The sequence below is a fragment of the Balaenoptera musculus genome, chromosome 10, assembly GCF_009873245.2.
Source record: "Balaenoptera musculus isolate JJ_BM4_2016_0621 chromosome 10, mBalMus1.pri.v3, whole genome shotgun sequence".
Classification (NCBI taxonomy): domain Eukaryota; kingdom Metazoa; phylum Chordata; class Mammalia; order Artiodactyla; family Balaenopteridae; genus Balaenoptera; species Balaenoptera musculus.
In genome coordinates, this window is record NC_045794.1 from 104,263,553 (window position 1) to 104,285,729 (window position 22,177).

The 22,177-nt window shown below is 59.3% G+C and overlaps 1 protein-coding gene across 7 annotated transcripts; it reads right to left on the bottom strand.

The window, feature by feature from the left end:
* Nucleotides 1-6: 6 nt before the first annotated feature.
* Nucleotides 7-22,012, bottom strand: TUBGCP6 (tubulin gamma complex associated protein 6). 7 transcript variants are annotated; one of them, XM_036865135.1, is made up of 25 exons: nt 21,099-22,006; nt 20,075-20,238; nt 16,423-16,633; nt 10,554-10,727; nt 9,423-9,544; nt 8,580-8,658; nt 8,359-8,468; nt 8,105-8,196; nt 7,870-8,009; nt 6,691-6,840; nt 6,077-6,158; nt 5,904-5,992; nt 5,709-5,824; nt 4,373-4,511; nt 3,988-4,059; nt 2,337-3,561; nt 2,111-2,169; nt 1,771-1,906; nt 1,522-1,690; nt 1,292-1,433; nt 1,004-1,198; nt 793-847; nt 499-712; nt 227-426; nt 7-147 (listed from the first exon to the last, which is right to left on the bottom strand). In XM_036865135.1, the coding sequence occupies exons 1-25, from the start codon at nt 21,837-21,839 to the stop codon at nt 56-58; spliced, it is 4,968 nt and encodes a 1,655-aa protein (XP_036721030.1). In that variant the 5' UTR covers nt 21,840-22,006; the 3' UTR covers nt 7-55. The 7 variants fall into 7 exon arrangements, 4 of the variants coding, with proteins under 4 accessions (XP_036721030.1, XP_036721029.1, XP_036721028.1 ...); XM_036865134.1 differs by having other exon boundaries at nt 793-925; nt 1,771-1,903; nt 21,099-22,005; XM_036865133.1 differs by having other exon boundaries at nt 793-925; nt 21,099-22,004.
* Between the last annotated feature and the right edge of the window lie 165 nt (nt 22,013-22,177).

Here is a 22,177-nt window from a genome sequence, read left to right on the forward strand (position 1 = left end):
GTGGGGCGGGCAGCACCTTTATTCCAGCCCAGGCACCCGCCACGCCACACAGGCCTCAGGCGTCCTGGTAGTAGTTGTTGAAGTTGATGCGCAGCAGGAAGTCCTCCAGGTGGGGCTGGTAGCCGCGGTTCACCAGCTTGCTCACCACTGGAGGGAGGGGGGTCCGTGAGCAGCTCAGCCCCGCCCCCGCCCCACCTGCCCCTGCCCGGCCCAGGGGAGGGGTCACCTTTGAAGAGGAAGTGGGAGTAGTACTTGAAGGTGCTGTAGGACTGCTGCATGAGGGCGAAGCTGGGGTGCTCGGGGCCGCGGGGGCCGCTGGCCGGGCCCCAGGGCTGGGAGATGAGCTGGCTGCGGAACTTGAGGACCAGGCTGAAGATGCTGTGGATGATGTTCATGACGGGCGCCGCCTTCTCTGTCAGCAGGCCCCTGGGGGAGCGAGGCGGGGGCTGCGGTGAGCGCGCCCGACCCGGGGGACGCGGCCCCGGCCCCGCACCTCACCTGAAGACAGCCTTGTGCAGGTACTCGGCGTGGGCACGCTGGATCTCCTCTAGGTCGCCCACCGAGGCCAGCCTGGCCTGGAACTCACACCAGGTGACATGCAGGATCTGGTTGGCGATGTAGCCCTGGATGACCTTCACAAAGTGCTGCATCTCGTGCTTGAACAGCTGCAGCTGGCGGAACTGCACCGAGCCGGCCGCGTGGCTCACCCGTGCTGCGGGGGGGATGGGGTGGGGGGGGGGTGTTGAGCTACGGCCACGGGCTGAGGGGACACCAGGGCCGTGCGAGGCTCACCTGTGCGCTTGAGGTGGAAGCAGACATCCTTGAGTGTCCACATCATGAGCTTCAACTGCAACAGGAAGGAGAAAATGCCGCTGTACCTGCTCAAGCAGCCCTCGGTGACCACGATGTTGAGGGGCCAGTCAACCTGCCAGGGAAGCCGACTTAGCACGCCCTGCGTCCCGGGACCGTCCCCCGCCCATCTGCACAAGGGGGCCCTACTCACCTTGTACCTGAGCTCCAGGCAGCTCAGCACGTCCGGGGCATTGGGGGCAAACGTCTCGGGCAGGAACTTGAGGGCGAAGGAGAGGTTGGCGGCGTGCGGGGTGTCGCCGTGCAGGCTGTACTGCAGGGCCTTGCTCAGCACGGAGTTGAGCACCAGCGGGCTGAGGAGCTCCCCAGGCGTCTGTCCCGCCCCGAGCTGCAGCAGCAGGGCACGGGTGTCCCAAGGTGTCCCGAGGCCTCCGGACCCCCTCCCGCAGCCCCACCTGTGCTCGCCCCACCCGGGGCTCACCTTCTCAAAGAGCAGGTCGCTGAGGGACTGCGCAAACTCCCCGTCCTCCATCAGCAGGAAGTGCCGCAGCGCCTCGAAGTGCGCCCCGAGGTGCAGCTCCACGAAGAAGTAGTCAACCGCGGCCTTGTTCACCAGGGAGACGCTGGCAGGAGGGGCCTGGCGTCACTGGCCAGCAAGGCAGGGAAGGCCGGGCAGGAGGGCCGGGCGGGGCGGGCCGGGCGGGCACTCACTGGGCAGCCAGCGGGGCCGTGATGGAGTGCTTCATGAGCACGGGCAGTGGCAGCAGCTCGCTCAGCTGCACCGCACTCTCGTCCGCGTCTGACTGGGCCCCGGGGTCCTCGGGGAGGGCGAAAGCTCGGGGAAGCCCGTGGTGCAGGAGGCGGGCGACGGGAGGCTCTGCTGCAGGGGTGACACGGACCACGGTCCCGCACCAGGGACACGCCGGCCAGGCTCCCTCCCGCCACGGCCAGCCCACTCACACATGGCCTCGTAGCTGTCCGGGTACTGCTCCAGGCAATACTGCCCCGCCAGGCCCGCCAAGTAGGCCTGCTCCCTGTCCCAGCGCTGGGCCGCCTCCTCGCCAGGGCCTGGGCTGCTCCGGGTGTCCACGCCCTCCTGAGACAACCCAGCCTCAAGGAACCCGCCTGTTCCCCTCGTGCGGAAGAGGATGGATGGGGCAGGGGGAATCCCCCACGTGCTGCCCAGTCCCAGGACGGAGCCCTCACTGCCCACGACGGGCCAGGTGGGGGCAGCGGGCCCACCAGCAGCACACGCTCCCCCAACTCCCGATCCCCAACCCCTGACCACGTCTGCCCTGACCTGTGAGCTCGGAGGGCCACTTGGAGAGAGATCCTGGGAGTCCCCACTCGCCCCCGGGCCTGAGCGAAACAAACGGGGTAGGAGGGGGCATCAGGGCCCAGCACCTGCCACAGGGCAGTGCCCCACCAAGTCCCCAGGGCAGCCAGCTTCTCACCCACCCTCCCCCTGCCCCTCCTGGGCTCACGGACGCCCCCCGTCACAGGACAGCCCTGGGGGCCCCACTGACCTGGCTCCTCAGGGATACCATCTTCCAGAGCAGCGGGTGCAGCCTCCGCAGACAGCAAGGCCTGCAGGCCGCTCTCCTCCCCACGGCCAGAGCCAGGTCCAGCCACTTGCGCGCCGGAGCCGCCTGAGGCCGTCTCTGCAGGCAGCCGTGGCTCCTGTTCCCGGGCAGGGCTCTGGGCTCCCAAGCTGAGGCCTGACTGGGACCCATGGTCAGGGGGCGCCCAGGGGGGCCCAGGCACATTGGGCTCGGCTTCCCCTGAGAGCACCCCCAGCATCACACTGGACTGAGACATGTGTCCGTGGACATTCCACCGTGGCCGGGAGGGGGCCACATCCCACACGTTCTCCCCCACCCTGATGCTGGCATCAGACACGTGTCCGTGGACATTCCACCGTGGCCGGGAGGGGGCCACATCCCACACGTTCTCCCCCACCCTGATGCTGGCATCAGACACGTGTCCGTGGATGTTCCACCGTGGCCGGGAGGGGGCCACATCCCACACGTTCTCCCCCACCCTGATGCTGGCATCAGACACGTGTCCGTGGACGTTCCACCGTGGCCGGGAGGGGGCCATTCCAGCAGCATAACCCTCTGTGGGAACACCAGGCTCTGCCACTTGCCCACAGAGCTGCCCCGTGGCCTGGCTGCTCTCCTCCTGGCGGGAGGTGTGCTGGGGGGGGTGCGTGTGAGGCAGAGCCACCCGCCCATCTGGGACACACGTGCCCGGCTGCACGTGAGTGTCCTCCCGCAGCTGCTGCCCCTCACTGCCCAAACTGCCTCCTGCAGTCTGGAGGGCCCCTGGGGAAGCTGGGGCGGCCACAGCCGGCCTCAGGATGGTTCTGAAATCGTACTCCTGTGGCCCGGAGGGCCCCGTGTCCGCTGCTGCGGACGGAGCCAGGGGAGGCAGGTCCGAGCCGATGGTCTGCAGCGCCTCGTCCAGGACGGGGGCCGCGCTGGTGAGCACAGGCTGCTCAGCCCCCTGGGCCGCGGGCAGGAAGTCTTGGATGCTGAGGCCCACAGAGAACGGCCCCGGCTCCTCCGCCTGCTCTGACGGCGGGCCTGCGCCTGGCCCTGAGCCGCAGGCCCCCGCTGCCGGAGACTCGAGGGGCCGCGGCGTCAGCACGCTCTGCCTGTCGGGGCCGTCCCGGGCAGCCTCGTGCTGCTCCTCACGCCCAGAATCGCAGCTGCCGCCTCCATCTGGAAGCTCAGGGCCCAGAAAGGAAGCCTGAAACACAAGTGCGTGTTGATCCCTCCCATTATCTGGCTCTGTCCCCCAGGTTCAGTTCTGCAACCAGCACCAAAACCCACGCTAGGGGGGCAGTGGGGACACAGGCCAGGCACGGGGCAGCCAGCTCCGAGCCCCACCCTACGTGCCCTGGACCCTGCCCCGGCCCCTCGCCCGGGAGCGGGCACTCACCTGGGAGCGGGCACCCACCTGGGAGCAGGCACTCGCCCGGGAGCGGGCACTCACCTGGGAGCGGGCACCCACCTGGGAGCGGGCACCCACCTGGGAGCGGGCACTCGCCCGGGAGCGGGCACTCACCCGGGAGCGGGCACTCACCTGGGAGCGGGCACCCACCTGGGAGCGGGCACCCACCTGGGAGCGGGCACTCGCCCGGGAGCGGGCACTCACCCGGGAGCGGGCACCCACCTGGGAGCGGGCACCCGGGAGGACGGCCAGAGGCTCCAGGGGCTTCCCCTCAGCCATGTCTTCCAGCAGCTCCTGAAATTCAACCAGCAGGATGTGCGGCGGCAGCCGTGGGGGTGGAAGCCACAGCCCCACGGCCCGCGCCTGTCGGGCACCGCGATGCGGCGGGGCTCACGCGGCACTTGGCTCGCAGCCCGGCTGGCGCCTGGCACCACCTGTGTCATCTGAGGGCAGCACGGCCTCTCCCGGTCACGACCCTTCTGAGCACGTGATGAGAGCCTTACTCATCCTCCTCCAGCGGGCACACAGGAAGGTCTGCGTGCGACCTCAGGGGCTTCTGAGGCCCCGGGGGGCCGGGGAAGAGCTCCCGGGTGAACGGCAGTGCTACCTGAACGCGTCTCTGATCTTCCAAGAGAAACCGAAGCCGAGCGCCGGCCAATCTGTGCCTCCGGACCGTCCACAGCGCCTTCCGCTCCCGCCGAGCTGCCTCTGCGGACAGCTGGCTGTAATGATCCACCAGCGCCTGCCTGGAGCCACCGACAGGGGACCGGTCACCACGGGCACCCCACCGTCCAGCCAGTGCCCCGTGGGCTGGATGCTCTCCGTGGCAGAGGCCCCCGATGGGCAGGCCACACACCCAGCGCCTTCCCCGGCCAGGCAGCTGCTGCCGCAACACCTGCAGGGGCCTCGCTGGGCAGGTCTTTCTGGCCCCCAGACGAGGAGCCCCCAGCGGGCAGGCCCAGTGAATTCACTCTGCTGAGTGAACACCAGAATGAGCGCCTACACAGCCTGGGGCAGAGGGACTGGCGAGGGGCCAGGGGCTGCCCAGGCCCTCTAGGAGGTAAGGCCTCGCTTCCTCAGCCGCATAAAAGGCAACTTCCCGTTCCGCTGAAGCAAACCCCAGAGAACTGATTGTTAATGCAAAAGGGTACACAGGGTGCAGTGTAAACATTTTATTTGCTTAATTCAAAGCTGGCCCGGCACGTCAACACCCAACGATTTTGATCCTCTCGCCATCAGGAAACTGGTTTCAAACCTGGACCGGCCATTTTTAATTCGGTTGCCACAGGCCAGGGACACGGCCTCTACACCTAGTTTCCTCCTCGTGTAAACAGGTGAATAACATCTACTCACATGCGCACACACACACGTGTGTACACACAAGACAGCACGGAGGCACGTGCACTCGTCACTTGCTGGCTCCGTCACAGCTCCATAAACCGTCCCCAAGGTCAGGACAACTGAGACCCCGAGACAATGAGTAGGAAGGGACAGCCCCTCCCACAAAGGGCCCCCCTTCGAGATGCCAGCTCTGCTGCCAGCTTATGGGAAATGCAGGGGAGGGCGGGACAAGCTGATGGCACAGCAAGAGACAGACTCTCAGGTACTGTGCTGGAGAAATTCCTGTCTCTCTGTCAAGCTGCTAACAGGTTTAAGAATAAATTAGAAAAACAGGAGCTGTTTAACTTAAAAGAAACAAAGAGACAGAGAGGCGACAGGAACACAGTGTGTGGACCGATCCTGAATCCCAATCCACACAAACCGACCGCAAGAAGACATTCCGAGTTCAGACCACTACTCTTCCAGCCTGAACGTACACCTGAAAGGTTTCAAAATAAAAGGTAAAGGGCCATCACAGAGATCAAATGAGCCACGGTGTCCCCGCGGTGCCCTCGTCCCAGGGAGGCCGACCCGGAGTGGCCACTGCGCCCGCGGCCGCCTACCTGGCCTTCCTCTCCAGCTGCTCCTCCAGGGCCTTCAGCCTCCTCTGCCGGTCCCGGAGCTCGCGGGCGTAGCTGAAGTCATCATCCAGCTCCTCCTGCCTGGCCACCCGGCGGCGCTGCACAACACCCCCCGGCGGCCCCAATGGTGAGGCCGACTCCCCGAGCCTGTGCCACCCCCGGGCCAACCCCACTCACCTCCCGGTCCTTCACAAACTGCTCCTTCAGCCTCTGAAACTGCTCTCGCTTCTGGGCATCCAAGGCCATCCGCTCAGACAGCTGCCGATCTGCGACGAGAGAGTAAGGGGCACGTTATGAGCAGCCCCAGCAGGCAGCCCCCCGACACAGAGGGGGACCCGAGCCACACGCACCGCTGAGCGCGCTCAGGACCCTGGACGCAGCTTCCCGGGCCTGGACAATTAATTCTTGTTTTGCAATTTCCATTCGTAATTCCTGAAAAAGACCACCAGTGATTGATGCATCTAATCCTCCCTCCCGTGCCCCTGGGACGGCCTGGGAGAGGGGTCCGCTCAGACCCCGGGTGGGCTCCGGGGGCACGGTGCCCGCCCCACACAGTGGTGAGGCTGGTTCCCAGGCAGTCGACACACTCTCCCAGAGCAATCTGGGGCCAAGGCCCCAGGCCTGTATGCCCACCCTGAAGGGGACGGGCTTCCCCGCAGGGACGGAGGGCCGGGCCAGGGCGCTCCAGTGGGGTATACAGCCTCCTGCACCTCCAGCGCTCCCCACCACCCCACCACTTGTTCTCTGGGGTCTGCCCGGCCCACATCTCCCCGCTGCCCACCAGGTGCCGGGCCAGGAAGGACTTTCCATCAAACCCCTCCCCAGTCCACAGGAGGCGCACAGCTTGGGCCCCAGTATACCTGCCCCTCCTGAGCAGGAGGGGAGCCCACTGTCCAGCCCACCCTGGGAGGAGAGAGGAGCGGGAGGCGCAAGGCCAGGCCCGTGGCCCAAGGTGCCCCCTCACCTTCTCCTCCTTGCTGATGGAGCTGTGGCGCGCCACCCTCTCCATCCGGCCCACGTAGATGGCACAGTCCTTCTCGATGTCCTTCAGCTCCTCGAGGGAGAATATCACCGAGATGCGAGGGACGGGGACATCGGAGCAGCAGAGGTAATGCTGCCGAGGAGGGAGGACCTGCCATGAGCCCAGAGGCACTCAGACCCACACCCCTCTCTGCCTCCCTGTTTCTGGCGACCCACGCGGACAGCCTGCTTCCCCGGAGACGCTGCACTCCTCACTGACATCCTCCACGGCTCCGGGACGTCACAGGCTGGGTGGGCTTCCGCCCAGGCCAAGGCTGCCCTGTGGCAGAAGCCAGGTCTGGCTCCCACAAGTAACACTTCAGAAGAAGCCGCCAAGAGCCGGACACACCCACACGCACGTCCTAAGGTCAGCTCAGACGGGACTGCCCCAGCCGCCAGCCCTCTCCCCAGGGCCCAGCCCACCATGTAGTCCCGCCCTCCCCAGAGCCCCACCTCCCCGCAGCCAACCTCTAGGCTGCTCCTGGGGGCTCACCAATATGGGTCTCCTCCCCGGCATGGGCCGCTCCCACCCAGCCCTGAGCCTGTCCCGGCCGCTCCAGTCTGGTCTCGGCCCTGCACTCAGCCGGCTGCTGCCCCCTGATCCGGCCTGCACCGGCGCTTCCACTGCCAGGAACCCCCAGGTCCACACGCCTGGCCAGCCTGCTCAGACGTCAGACAGCGCCTCCAGGCGGAGGCTGCCGGTCCACACCCCACCAGGTGACCGCTGCCACCTGGCCATCTTCCACAGAGCCTCAGCCGCATGGAGCACAGCCAAGCCCTGTGACCCCTGCACACGACTCCCTGGGTCCACCTTCCTGGCGACGCAGCCCACCCGTCCTGCCGGGGCAGCTTCCAATGCGGAGGGCGGGGGGAGGAGCCCACTGCCTCCTTGGCCTCTGAAATGCCCTCAGCTCTCCTCCCGTCTGTGAACAAGTGCCCAGAAACTCAACTGAAGCTGAGCTCATGAAACTCTCAAGGGAAACTGAGGGAGAGGTCACCACGACCCCTGGTCCAACACAGCTGACCCAGAGCTCAGGACAGATGGCCAGGCCTCAGGGGGCCGGGGCTGGCAGGCGACAGGCGGGCAGCGTGCTGCAGGTGGCGCGCGCCAACCCCTCCTCACCCGGGGGCAGCAGAGCTTCAGCAGGTTGATGGTCTTCCCGCAGACGTACACGTCGTGGGCAACGTGCCTCAGGAACACGGGGACGCAGTCCTCCACCTCTTTGGAGATGAGCACGTAGCCGTGGGTCCAGTAAAACTTATCTACGTGCGGGACGGGACAGCCGGGTCTGCGTCTCACCGCGGCCCTGACCCGCCTGAGGGTGTGGGGTCCCAGCCGGCAGCCGGCCACCACCTACCTCTGAAGCCCAAGTACTCATGGTTCACCTGGATCATGAACTCGCCGTAAACATCTCTGAAGACCCCACTGTACACCCAGTCGTGGATGAACCTGCCAGGGCGGGTGGGCCAGTGGTGAGGCGGGTGGCACCCACGGGGGTAGAGAGCTGCGCCCCGGAGCCCACAGTCCGAACCCCCCATCCCGCCCTCCCCGCGCCGCCCCGATCTCTGATCCCCGTGCCGAGCAGGCGCCCCGAGCCCGTGCGGCCCCCACCGCGTGTAGGGCTCGCAGCTGGTCTTCAGCAGGGACAGCAGGACCGGGTAGTGTTCGTTGCTGCAGTTATCCAGGGCCTCCTGGTACAGGTAGGAGAGCAGCCTCACCCCCTGCGGGCGGCAAGGCGAGGGCTCAGCGCACACGGCACAGGCAGCAGGCGGGGAGCCCTGCCCGTCCCCCGGCGCCGGCCAGGCCCACACCCAGCAGGAACCCAGACTCACAGTGGGGAACGCAGCCCCGGGCGCTCCGCCCCCAGCGCCCAGGAGTCCAGTGCCGACACCGCAGAGCTCAGCCAGGTACCTGGACACACAGGCCGGTGAGACAAGGTGAGCAGAACACGTCCCAGGCCCTCCTCTGCCTGTCCAGATGGTCTGGCTTTAAAACCACCTGCACCTCAAGGACCTCAGGTGTGAGCCTCCTGCCGGGCCCCTCCCAGGGCGCCCCACGCATCTCCACCTCCTTCCCAGGTCTGGCCAAGACTGAATTCCCCTAGAGTCCACCACCCTTCCCCAAACCTGCCACTCTCCCGCCTCCCCCAGGCTGCCACCTCCTCTGCCCTGGATGGCTGCCAAGTCCCCCTCGGGGCCCTTGCCCCCGACACCCCGCTTCAGGCCGTGCTCCACACGGCAGCGCGGCCCCCGACAGCACCCTCCAGACGCCCCCAGGCTCCCATCTCCAGCCCCGGGACCTCCACACTCTTTCCCCTCTGCCTGCAAGAACTCCTCTCCCACTGAACCCCTCAGCCCGCCCCAGCCCCCCACTCTGCCTTCTCCAGGTGGCACCTGCCAGCGGGCCTCGGCCTGGCGTTTACTAACTGGCTCCTGGGTGCCAGGGGCCGGGTCTGTCTGTAGGCACCCTGTGTGCCTGTCAGGCAGGAGCCCCCGATCCTGGGCAGGACCCGCATGGTGGGCTGCCAACAGACAGCACCCAGCACCTCGTGAACTCAGCTGGGTCAAGGGGCTGTCCAGACGCCCGCCAGGAGGGCTGATTTCATGGCTGCCCACCACCCAGCAAGCCCCACACCTGCCCCTGTCCAGCTACCAGGCTGCCGTGCTGAGGCTCACCTGAGCTGCCGGCCCAGTTTCTTGAAGAGAAAGCCGATGGTGAGGAGGCTCAGGGTGGGCGGGGTGGAGAGCACACAAGCCCGGTAGTACTGCAGGTACCTCCTCAGGCCGCTGGTGAAGGCCTGCGGGGCAGGGGGCAGGGGGCAGGGGGCTGGGAGGAGGGCGGCCGGGCGCTGGGGCACTGCCACCAAGCTCAGAACCGGAGCGCGAGCCGGTGCAGGCAAAAGGCAGGGCTTCCACCCCCAGCCCTGGGGCTCCGTGCTCCAAGGAACGGGCATCTGTGGGTCACGTGCAGACACCCAGCCTGGCCGGGAGCCCGAGGCCACTGCAAATCCTGTCCCCGCAGCCAGGGCCAGCTGCACCGGGAAATCGGACCCTGCAGATCCCAAGCAGCTGGGCTCTGCGCACAGACGCCAGCCCTCAGAGGGTCTCTGGCTGCTCAGATCACTGGGGTCTCGAGGACACACGTGTCCTGGGCAGCACCACAGCAGCACGGCCCCAGCTCAGCTCACGCCGTTCCAGGAGGTCTGCGTGGAACACTCCAGAACAAACGTCAGGCACCCACCAGCAAGGAGACGGCCGTCCCGCCCTCACACCCCAGAGAGCCGACACAGCAGTCCTGTCTTGGTTTCCTTCCGCCCTCCCAGCCCTGTGGGACCCGTCCTAGAACCTGAGCCTCATCACGTCACCCCGGCAACCCCGCCGCGGTGCCCGCGCCCTTCTCTCAGTCTGGATGCCCCTCCCACGCAGCTGCCCCCGCTGTCCTGGGGGCTGTGGCCCGCGAATGGGCCAAAGACAAGGCTTTCAAGAGGACCTGGTTCAGCCCCACGCCAGGGACCCAGTGGGGAACAGGCAGCATGGGCCCCCCACACACCGCCTGGCCTGCCCCCGGGGCCCCCAGCACTGGCCACACCTGCCTCGCACTCTCTCGTGGCCCCAACACGTCTGCCCCAGGCTTCCAGTGAAGTGACGGGCCAGGTAAGGCGTAATCGCCGGCCACCCCACTCCTGACGGGTAACTGACGGGTTTTGGACGTCACCGAGGAGAACACTGTTTGTGCTCAGAGGCCCTGGTGCGGGACCTGCGGACGGCTCTCAGGCACGCCTGCAGCAGCGTGAGGCGGGGCCGTACCTGGAACACGAGGCCCTCGCTGCACGAGGCGTCCAGCACAGGCTGCAGAGAGAAGTGGCTCAGGCGCGCGTAGTGGGTCCCGCACTCGGCCACCTCCGAGAGGAGGCCGCTGACGCTCTCAGGGGACGCTCCTGAGACGTGGACGCCCTGCTTCACCGTGAAGGCCGGAGCTGGCTGCGCAGGACAGAGGGGAGGTCGCTGGGGCCGGGTATCCAGAGCCCCACGTGGTGCTGCATCCCATTCCAGCCCTGCACCCAACCACAGCGCTGCCCACAGCGCCCCCAAGACCAGGTGCCCCGACCCAGACACACACAGGAGAGGGCGCAGGAGGCAGAAAGCCTTCCAAGCTACCTGAGGAGGGCACACAAACACCTGCTTGGGGCTGAGGCTGTAAGAAAGTGCTTGCCGTTAGATCTGGCAATTCAACTCCCAGGCACCTGTCCCAAGGAAATAATGGAAAAGGCACACAAATATCTGCCATGGCATGCTCCCCACAATATGGCTGACAACCGCAGAGCACGGAAACGACCTAAGAGAGGGCTGACTGCAACCAAACTCGTGGGATGCAGTGAAAGCAGTGTGAACAGGAAAACGTACAGCTGCAGGTACCTGCATTAACAAGAAGGCGGTCTCAAATAAATACCCACACCGTACACCTTAATGAAGCAGACAAAGAGCAAATGAAACCCAAAACTAACAGAAGAAGAGAAACAATAAAAAAGGGAATAGAGGGGCTTCCCTGGTGGTGCGGTGGTTAAGAATCAGCCTGCCAGTGCAGGGGACACGCGTCGAGCTCTGGTCCGGGAAGATCCCACGTGCTGTGGAGCTACTGAGCCTGCGCACCACAAATTCCGTGCTCCGCAACGAGAGAAGCCACCGCAATAAGAAGCCCACGCACCACAACGAAGAGTAGCCCCCAATCGCCACAACTACAGAAAGCCTGCACACAGCAACGAAGACCCAACGCGGCCTTAAATTAATTAATTAATTAATTGATTGATTGAAAAAAAAAAAATAGGCTGGGACCAGCACACCACCTCCCAACAAGTTAAGATGGTAACTGTTAACGTCATGTGAATTTTATAATTTAAAGAAAATAAAGTCAACCAAAACCCAAAAATGAAAAGTCCAACACCATATGGCTTCACTGGTAAATCCTACCAAACAATTAAAGAACTACCACCAGTTATTCTTAAACTCTTCCAAAAATTAAAGAGGAGGGAACACTTCCTAATTCTAAGAGGCCAGTATTGCCCTGATGCCAAAGCAAGATAAAGACATTACAAGGAAAAGACTACAGGCCAACATCCCTTATGAACACAGGTGCAAAAATCCTTGATAAAATATTAACAAACTGAATCTATCAGCATGTTAAAGGATCATACACCATGACCACGTGGGTTTTATCTCAGGAATGCAAGGGTAGTTCAACATACAAAAATCAATGTAGGGACTTCCCTGGTGGTGCAGTGGTTAAGAATCCCCCTGCCAATGCAGGGGACACAGGTTTGATCCCTGGTCCGGGAAGATCCCACATGCCGCAGAGCAACTAAGCCCGTGCGCCATAACTACTGAGCCTGCACTCTAGAGCCCGCGAGCCACAACTACTGAGCCCGCATGCCACAACTACTGAAGCCCGCGTGCCTAGAGCCCATGCTCCGCAGCAAGAGAAGCCACTGCAATGAGAAGCACGCACACCGCAATGAAGAGTAGCCCCCGGCTTTCCACAGCTAGAGAAAGCCCACACACAGCAATGAAGACCCAAGGTAGCCAAAAATAAATAAATGAATAAATTTATTTTTAAAAAATCAATGTAATACACCACATTAATAGAACGAAGGAAAAAATTATATATGATCATCTCAGCTGATGCAAAAAAAACTGACAAAACTCAATACTTTTTCATGATAAAAACACTCAGTAAACTAGGAAAAGAATGGAACTTTCTCAACAGGATAAAGGTCACGTGTGAAAAACCCACAACTCTCATGACACTCAGTGGTGAAAAACTGAAAGCTTTTCCCCTAGGATAAGGAACAAGGCAAGGATGCCTGTTTCACCACTTCTGTTCAACATAATACTGGAAGTCCCAGCCAGAGCAATTAGGTAAGAAGAAGAAAATTTAATATCCATATTGGAAAGGAAGAAGAAAATTATCTGTCTGCAGATGACATGATCTTATATACAGAAAACACTAAAGAATCTACAAAACACCTGTTAGAACTAATAAACGAATTCAGCAAAGTTCCAGGATATGAAATCAACATACAAAAATCAGTTGTATTTCTATACACTTGCAACGAACAATCCAAAAAAAGGAAACTAAGAAAACAATTCCATTTACAAATGTAATATAAGAATAAAATACTTAAGAGATAAATTTAACTGAGAAGGCAAAAGACTTGTTACAGTGAAAACTAGAAAACATTGCTGAAAGAAATTAAAGACCTAAATAAATGCGAAGACATCCGATGTTCATGGACTGGAATGTCTAATAATGTTAGGATAATAATACACCCAGGGAATTCCCTGGCTGTCCAGTGGTTAAGACTCAGCACTTCCACTGCAGGGGGCACGGGTTCAATCCCTGGTCAGGGAACTAAGATCCCACATGCTGTGCGGTGTGGCCAAAAAATAATAATAATAATAATACACCCAAATCGATCTATGGATTCAATGCAATCCCTATCAATATCCCAATGGTGTTTTTAGCAGAAATAGGAAAAACCATCTTAAAATTCATAGTGGTATTGCAAGGGACCCTGAATAACCACAACAATCTTAAAAAAAACTCACACCTCCCAAGGTCAAAACTTCCTACAAAGTTACAGTAATCAAAACAGTGTAGAACTTGGGGAGTTCCCTGCTACCTTAGTGGTTAGGACTCAGCACTTTCACTGCCATGGGCCGGGTTCAATCCCTGGTCAGGGAACTGAGATCCCACAAGCTGCACGGCACGGCACCCCAAAAAAACAAAACAGTGTAGTACTGACATTAGGACAGACATGAAGACCAGTGGAACAGAACAGAGTCCAAAAATAAACACTCACATATATGGTCAATTAATGCATAAGGATACCAAGACCATACAATGGGGAAAGAACAGTCTTTTCAACAAATGGTGCTCAGTAAACAGAACATCCACGTGCAGAAGATCTGAGTTGGACCCTCCCCCTGCACCATATACAAAATTAACTCAAAATAGATCAAATATCTAAACTTAAAAGCTAAAACAATAAACTCTTGGAAGGAAACATAGAGACCTTGAATTTGGTGATTTCTTAAATATGACACCAAAGGTACAGGCAACGAAAGAAAGAAAATAAATAAACTGAACTTCATCAAAATTAAAAACTTCTGTACTTCAAAGGATACTATCAAGAGAGTGAAAAAACAACCTACAGGGCTTCCCTGGTGGCGCAGTGGTTGAGAATCTGCCTGCCAATGCAGGGGACACGGGTTCGAGCCCTGGTCTGGGAAGATCCCACATGCCGCGGAGCAGCTGGGCCTGTGAGCCACAACTACTGAGCCTGCGCGTCTGGAGCCTGTGCTCCGCAACAAGAGAGGCCGCGATAGTGAGAGGCCCGCGCACTGCGATGAAGAGTGGCCCCTGCTTGCCACAACTAGAGGAAGCCCTCGCACAGAAACGAAGACCCAACACAGCCATAAATAAATAAATTAATTAATTAAAAAAAAAAAAACTGCAGATTTCATTTAAAAAACAAACAAACAAAAAAAAACAACCTACAGAATGGGAGAAAATATTTGCAAATCATATATCTGATAAGGGATTAATATCCAGAATGTATAAAGAACTCCTACAACTCAACGGCCCAATTCAAAAATGGGCAAAGGACATGTGAGAACACAGTAAGAAGGCAACTGTCTGAAAGCCAAGGAGAAAGGCCTCAGGAGAAACTAATTCTGCAAGCACCTTAACCTTGTACCTCCAGCATCCAAAACTATGGGAAAATACATTTCCGTTCTCTAAACCCACCCCCCAAAAAAAAAAAGGCAAAGGACTAGAATAAACATTTCTTCAAAAAAGATATACCCGTGAAAAATTGCTCAGGACTTCCCTGGTGGGGCAGTGGTTAAGAATCCGCCTGCCAATGCAGGGGACATGGGTTGGAGCCCTGGTCCAGGAAGATCCCACATGCCACAGAGCAAAGAAGCCCGTGCGCCACAACTACTGAGTCTGTGTGCCACAACTACTGAAGCCCGTGCGCCTACAGCCCATGCTCCACAACAAAAGAAGCCACCGCAACGAGAAGCCCGTGCATCGCAACGAAGAGTAGCCCCGCTCGCCGCAACTAGAGAAGGCCTGCGCACAGCAACGAAGACCCAACGCAGCCAAGACTTAATTAATTAATTAATTAAAAACAAAAAGGGAAAAAAGTCTTAAAAAAAATAAATGCTCAGCATCATTAGTCATGATGGAAATGCAAATCTAAACTACAATGAGATACCACTTCACACCCACTGGGATGGCTATTATTTACCAAAAAAGGGGTGGGGGGATAACAAGTATTGGTAAGGATGCAGAAAAACTGGAACCCCAGGACACTGCTGGAGCGAGTGTAAAAGGGTGCAGCCATGGTGGAAAATAATCTGTTGGTTCCTCAGAAAGTTAAACATAGAATTACTGTATGACCCAGCAATTCCACTCCTAGGAATATATCCAAATGAACTAAAAGCCGGGACTCAAACAGATTCTTGTGCACCCATGTTCACACAGCACTATTCACAATAGCCAAAAGGTGAAATCCACACAAGCGTCCATCAACTTGATGAATGGATAGCAAAATGTGGTCTATATATGCATGGAATACTTTTCAGCCTTAAAAAAGGAAGGAAATTCTGACACTGGTTACAACATGAATGAACTTTGAGAACATTATGCTGAATGAAATAAGTCAGACACAAAAGGACAAACACTGTATGATTCCATTCATATGAGGAAAATCAGAGAGACAGGAAGTAGAAAGGTGGGTGCCATAGGCTGGGGGAGGGGGAAATGGGGAGTCAGTGTTTAACGAGGACAGAGTTTCAGTTTGGGAAGATGAAAAATTTTGGAAATAGTGGGATGATTACACAACATTGTGAATGTAATTAATGCTACTGAATAGTACACTTAATAGTGGGTAAGACGGTAAATTTTAAGTTACGTCTGTTTTACCACAATTAAAAAAGGGTAGAGAGGATTGATTCCACTCCATAGAGAAGGACCATTCACACAACAGAACACTATGAGGCCATGAACACAGAGTCTGGAACAGCGTCCCAGAGGGCACCCCAGCGCCAGCACCAGCACCCGCACCAGCACCGGGACCGCCTGGAGCCGGCTGGAGCGTGTCTGAGCCAAGCCCAGGATGTGCTTCTAGCACACGCTCCACCTGAGAACAGCCCTGGGAAGTACACTGAAGACAGAGACCGGGCACAGGACGAAAGAAGCAGTTGCAGAACAACACATACAAAAGGCTTCATTCTCGTAAACATATCTTTTGTTCAGTAAACACCCAGCAAGAGGCAAAGGCTGGATAAAGTGCAGCGACTGCCCAGCTGAGCCAGGCCCCCCGCAGCCAGGAGAGCGACAGGGAAGGCTCAGAGGGCCCCCCAACCCCGGCACTTCTCAAGGATCTGCGGAAACGGGTACATTTCTCTTCTTTCACTGATGGCAAGAAACATCTTTTATTCAGTTTTTAAAAGGATGTTAATAAATTAATACTTTTTAGAACTGAAACGAGAAGACGATCACCAGGCAGGAGGCCAAGTCGGCTTCCCGACCACACGCCACCCTGGACTCTGTGGCCGCTAACCCCCCCCCCCCCCCAGCGCCCAGGTGTGTCGCGTGTGAGCGTGTCCTTACCTGGCAGAGGGAAAACGTGGCGGACACGACCCCAATCAGGATGTTGAGCGCGTCCTTCACCAGCTCGCACTCCTTCACCAGGACGGGCTGCGGGGCCGGCAGGAGGCCCCCGCCCAGCACCTGCAGCCCCGCTTGGCAGAGCCGGCAGGACCTGTCGAAGGCGGCCCTTCCGGCCTCGGTGAGGTAGGGCTCCTCTCGGTGGCCAGGCGGGCTGTGGGGGACAGAGGGGGCGGAGAGCAGATGTGAATAGAAGGCGGGACAAACAGCGGTTCAAGAGCATAAAACGTCTAAGACCAGGTGTGACTCCCCACGGCCCCAGCCCCCCAGCAGCGTGCGGCAGGCAGTCAGACAGCGCCGCGCAGAAAGGGTCCAGAAGCAGCAGCAAATGCCCGCACCGCCCAGCGCCTCCGGGCACACGGCGGTCCTCCGGCTGACCACTCGCTCGCGATGGCCTCTACGTGGGAAACAACACCCAAGCTCGGAGCAGAACATTAACAACAGCGCATGTGTCCATCACCAGAGGAGTGGATAAAGACGTGATCCGTCCACACGAGGGAACTGTTATCCAGCCTTAAAAAGAAAGGAAATTCTGACACAACGTGTCAGATACTACAACATGGAGGAACGCTGAGAGCGTGATGCTAAGTGATACAAGCCAGTCACGAGAGAACAAGTATTGAGTGACCCCGCTCCTGTGGGGTCCCTGAAGTAGTCACACCACAGAGACAGAAAGGAGAAGCGTGGGGGCCAGAGGCTGGGGGAGGGGGAGGGGGAGTGAGTGTGTAATGGGGACCGAGTCTCAGTTTGGGAGGATGAAAAAGTTCTGGAGACGGATGGTGGTGATGGTCACACCACATGAATGTCCTTAATGCCACTGAACCGTACACTTAAAAAGGGTTAAGATGTTAAATTTTATGTTACGAGCATTTTATCCCCCTCCCCCCAGAAAAGCACAAAGAACGTACAGAGCAAAAAGTCTCCTGCAATTCCAGGAGAAATCAGGGGGGCTGGGTCTCACAGAGCGTGGCTCTGGGCACACGTCCACCCCTGAGGTCTTTGCCTATGGGGGTCCTGTAGGAAGTTCAGGAACTACCAGTGTCTGCCCAGCCCAGTCACACTGTTCAAAAAAGGCCAAAAAGACAGTATCACTTCTTAAATATTCCTTTGGAAGCCATCAACCCCTACTGAAAGTATGAAAGAATCGTTTTTTAAAATCCACTGGAAAAAGTAATTTCTTAATAAAAGGAGCCCAGGAAAAATCTCAGAACTTGTTAAAACCAAAAATGCTTTTTAACGAACACTGCACCATAATGCGCTCCTTCCCTCATCGAGCAAGTGTCTGAGAGCAGCGGCCAGAGCAGGACGAGCGCAGTCCTGTCCTCACGGGGCAGGTGCAGGTGCGCAGACACAAGCTACAAGGAGGCGCGACTCACCGCCCAGGACACGGTCCCGGTGGGAAGGCCCCGGGAGCAAGGCCACGCTGGAGCAGCGCCCCTGGCGGAGGGAGCGGCCTGTGTGAAAGCCCAGAGACAGGAAGAGAAAGGGGCCAGGTGCTGGGGGCTCAGTGTGGGGAGGGCGAGGGCAGGGGCCGGAGGTCCACAGTCCAGATGGGGAGGCGGGGAGGCCGTGAGGCGTGGCAGGGGGAGTGGTGGCGCACCTCTGATCTCCATCCCTGGAAAGTGGTGCTGGCCGAGTGGAGGACAGCCGAGTGGGCAGGAGAAGCGGGCAGGCCAGTCCTGAGTGCCCCGATCACCAGGTGGGGCCCAGCCGGGCCACGACACCAGCCCACACTCCCTCGGGGCAGGAAGAGCTCGAGGAAAGGAGGAGACTCGGAGCTCCAGGGTCCTTCCGAACGGCCCTCCAGGGGGTCCCCAGGGGGGTGCATGTGCTGCGGGCGCCATCCCACCGTGCACTTGAGTGCTAGGCTCCTGCCCACTCTTCCAGGGTCAACTCCCGACCACTGTGGCCACACGAGCCTTTCGGTGGCTCAGAGCTGAGGGAGGAGAGTCCGTGAAGGAAAACAAACTCACACCTGTCCCCACAGAGAACCTGGCCTTTAACATCAATGAAACCACTTCCCCAGAAAGGGCGACAGACGCAGAGGACTCCTGGCAGCAGGGAGACCGACGCTGGCTCACAGGCTGAAGCACAGGGGCGGGGGCCCTCTGGGGGTTCTCAAGGCGAGGGCAGAGTTCACAATCCAGGGGCTGCAGGTGGGCAGGGAGCCTCCACTGCCCGCTCGTCAGAGCCCCCGGCAGGAAACCAGCAGGCGGCTGGGATTTCACTGCAACGAGTTCCCAAGTTCTCCAAATGAACCTGAGTGACAGGCCTCAGGGGTTGGGGCACCAGGTTATGATGGAGCAGGCAGTGGAAGAGCCTGGGGGGAGTGAGCTCAGGCCGTGCCCAGCCGCGAGGCGGCCGGGCGTCTCCTGCGGGAGCGCGGGGCACAGGCCAACGCGCTGGCTGCCGTCCTCCTGGAAGGGACACCGCGAGGTACTCCTCACGCTGGAGCTGTGGGGTCAGTTCTGCTTTCGGGGGACACTGAGGAGATTAAGCGCATTCAGAAGAAGGGACGAGGATGTTGACCAGCTGAGCAACCATGTCTCCTGAACAGTGACCTGCAAAACTGAGCCTAGAAGAGTGGGAACTGCTAAATGAAACAGCGCTAGCGAAGGTTTACGGAAGAAAGTAGTAGCTGCTTGATGGTCAGTGTTTAGACTTGTGAGGGGTGAGCAAACAGCGGAGTGATTAGATTTGCTTTGTACACACAAGACAGGGCGAAGACTTAACAGGAAGTCACAGGGCAGAGAAGCCCCTCAAAGACAAGACAACCACCAAAACCGACGGTGCTTGGGGAAGCAGGAAGCTGGCCCTGCCTGGAGGAATCCACGTGGGGGAAGATGACCACGCCAGGAAAGCTATCCCAGCAGGAGCAGGACCCACACAACATCCCCGAGTGCGGGCTCGTCCTTGGGAGACCCTGCAGGAGCCGAGGCTGCACCAGAAGACACTCGGCTCCCTGTGAACCCCACCTCTCTCACTCAGTGCTCCCCAAACTGGCATCCCACAGAAATGCCGCAGATGAGATGCAACAGGAGTATCCCATGACCAAACATTTGGGAAATGTGTCCTCTACCCCCACTCTGGGAGGTTGCGAGACACCAGCACACTACAGACTGAGAGGTCCTGTGTGCAGAGGCCGTGGACGGGAAGAGCACCAATCAGGGAAACACTGCGATGACCGAACTTCTCACCAGAGAGGACCACCCTCAGTCGTTCTAGATGTGAAGAACGTTCCCTCGTCAGCACCCCATGCCCGGCACTGACCACACAGCCTGCCAGGCCGCCCTCAGACACCTCAGACTGGGAGCCACCGTGGCCAGGATGTAATTCAGTTGCCAACTGACCACTCGGACTGCGAAATGTGATGTGCAGAAGTTACTGGTTCAGTGGGAACCTCCAGAGGCCCAAGAGCCCTTTCCCCCTGCACTTCTCTCAACCCCTAGAGTGCAGACAACTTGTACACAGCTTGACTGAAACTTCCAGGTTCCTAATCCCAACCACCTGGGCTCTCCGAGTAAAGGCCAGGTTCACCTGGGGTCGGGGGGTGGGAGGGAAGGGCACTGTGCATTTTAAGGCAAAGCTCACGAACCATCCAACTTGCTCCCAGCACCTCCGCTTGCTGGCCTCGTAGGTGAGTACAGCGTCCCACAGGTCAATGTCTGGAGTCACGCCCGGCTCAGACTGGGAATCAGGAGTCAGATTGGATGCTGATTGGAACCCTTCATCTTCCGACTGATCCACGCTCGAAGGGACCTGGAGGCCAAGGGAAAAGGACATTTCACCTGGACGTGGTGTCTAGATTTCACCCGAGTGGGATGACAGTTCCAGGGACGCTTCCATTTACTCTATGGGAAAGACCCGACAGAACGCTTCTTCTATTTTTCTCAAGCACATAAGTAGTACACCATGTTTTCACCCCTAGGGAATCATTTAAGGAATTAAACTAATTCATTACCAATTCTCAATTTCACACAACACAGGCTTGTTGAGGCTCACGAGCCTCAAAATAACTTACAATGACATTTTTCACAAGATGTCTTTGATCTGGAAATCCCATTTTGGGGAACCCAGCATAAAAAATTCATATAGACACAGAAAAACTCACGTCCGCCAAAATGTAGCATTATGATTGAAAACAATCTAAGTGCCTCACAGTAAGGGAATAACTGAACGATGACAGAGCACCCTTTCAGCAAAGCCGCAAAATGCAAAGGCAAACGACAATTTACTTAATAACGGAAAAATCCCACCTTACCGGGAAAAAAGCATATAACACGGCACGAACAGCACGGACAAATGTTTTTTGCCACCTACAGCTACTGAACACTTGAAACGCAGGGAAGAACCGGATTTATTTCATCTTCATGAACTTGAATTTAAACATCAACTCGAGAACAGAAGTGACTGAACACTAAATGCAAGAGGAAAGCGGCACGTGGCCGGGGGCTGCGCGGGAGGGGGGTGGGGTGGGGGTCCGCACCGGCAGCCCCGCCCCACGGCTCAGCCGCCAGTGCCCCGGACTCCAGCTGTCTTCCCTTTGCCCCGATGGAAGGAAGGTCAAACGAGGCCCTTCCCAAGCCCGGGGAGCCGGAGGCAGGAAGCAAACACTCTACCTTGATGGCCAGTCCGGAGAGGTCTGCGCTGTCCGGCACCGGGGGCAGGTCCAGGCGGACGTCCAGGTCGGCCGTGCGGCTGTGCACCAGGGCTCCGAAGAGCGAGACACGGGTGTCCCTCTCAAACCTGTCCCCGCAGGGGTCGCCATACGAGAAGAGCCCGATGGCGGGCAGGCCGGTGCCCGGCGCCGCCTCCATCACCTGCAGCGTCTTCCGGACCAGGTCCCGACAGAAATACTCCTCTCCGGAGATGAGCGACCGCACGTCCGCCTCCAACCCGCTCAGGTCGGCGCAGTCGTAGCCGCCGTAGGGAACGTCTCTCCCGACGGGCCGGCTGTGCAAGAAGAAGTCCCGCCGGCGCCGCAGCATGCGCGGGGGCCCGCTGCCCGCCAGCCGCACCAGCAGGTCCAGCACGGATCCCAGCTCCGCCAGCGGCCGGCGATGCGCGGCCTCCAGCTCCTCCACCAACTCCTCCAGGCGGTCGGCCTCGGCGCCCAGGCCGCTCACTCGCAAGTCAAAGGACAGCATGAGGATCCTGTTTTTCACCGGGAGTCTCGGGAGGCCGGGCTGCAGCTTGCGGGCCTCATCTTGAAAGAGGCTCGTGAACAGAACGTTGTAGGCCACCCTCTTGAGGCTCTGCTTGGCCTTCTTGCGGCTCCCGCGGCGCTGGCCATAGTGAGCCTTCGCGGCCGGCAGGAGGGCCTCGCACAGGTCGTCCACCAGCTGGGGGACGCTGGCCATGCCCCCTCCTCACGCCGGGCCCTCGAGCGCGGCCTGGCTCGCCTTCTCGGGGCCCCGGAGAGGGGACGGCCGGCAGAGGCACCGCCGAGGACGGAGCGTGGGCCAGGCCCACGCGCCCGCTTGCCCGCCGGGTCCCCTCACTCTGGGGACAGCGCCCGGCCCCAGCTCCCGCCACCGCGTCACCACCACGCGACCGGCTACACAGCCGGAGCAAGCGCACCGGAACTGCGTCACCCGGGAGGCGGGCGGCCCGCGTGGAGGGGGCGGAGCCTGGAGGCCGCCTACCAAGGGCACTTCCGGCCTGGAGCCTCGTTCCCACGGGTGGGGAAACTGGGGCC

Bases quoted from the DNA above. Each gene is read 5' to 3' on its own strand.
- TUBGCP6 (XM_036865133.1), bottom strand. From the start codon at position 21,839: ATGGCCAGCGTCCCCCAGCTGGTGGACGACCTGTGCGAGGCCCTCCTG. The intron at 9,545-10,553 runs GTACGGCCCCGC...CCTGCCCCGCAG, and splicing joins GCGAGGGCCTCGTGTTCCAG to GCCTTCACCAGCGGCCTGAG. The intron at 1,907-2,110 runs GTCAGGGCAGAC...GGGTTGTCTCAG, and splicing joins GTGGCCCTCCGAGCTCACAG to GAGGGCGTGGACACCCGGAG.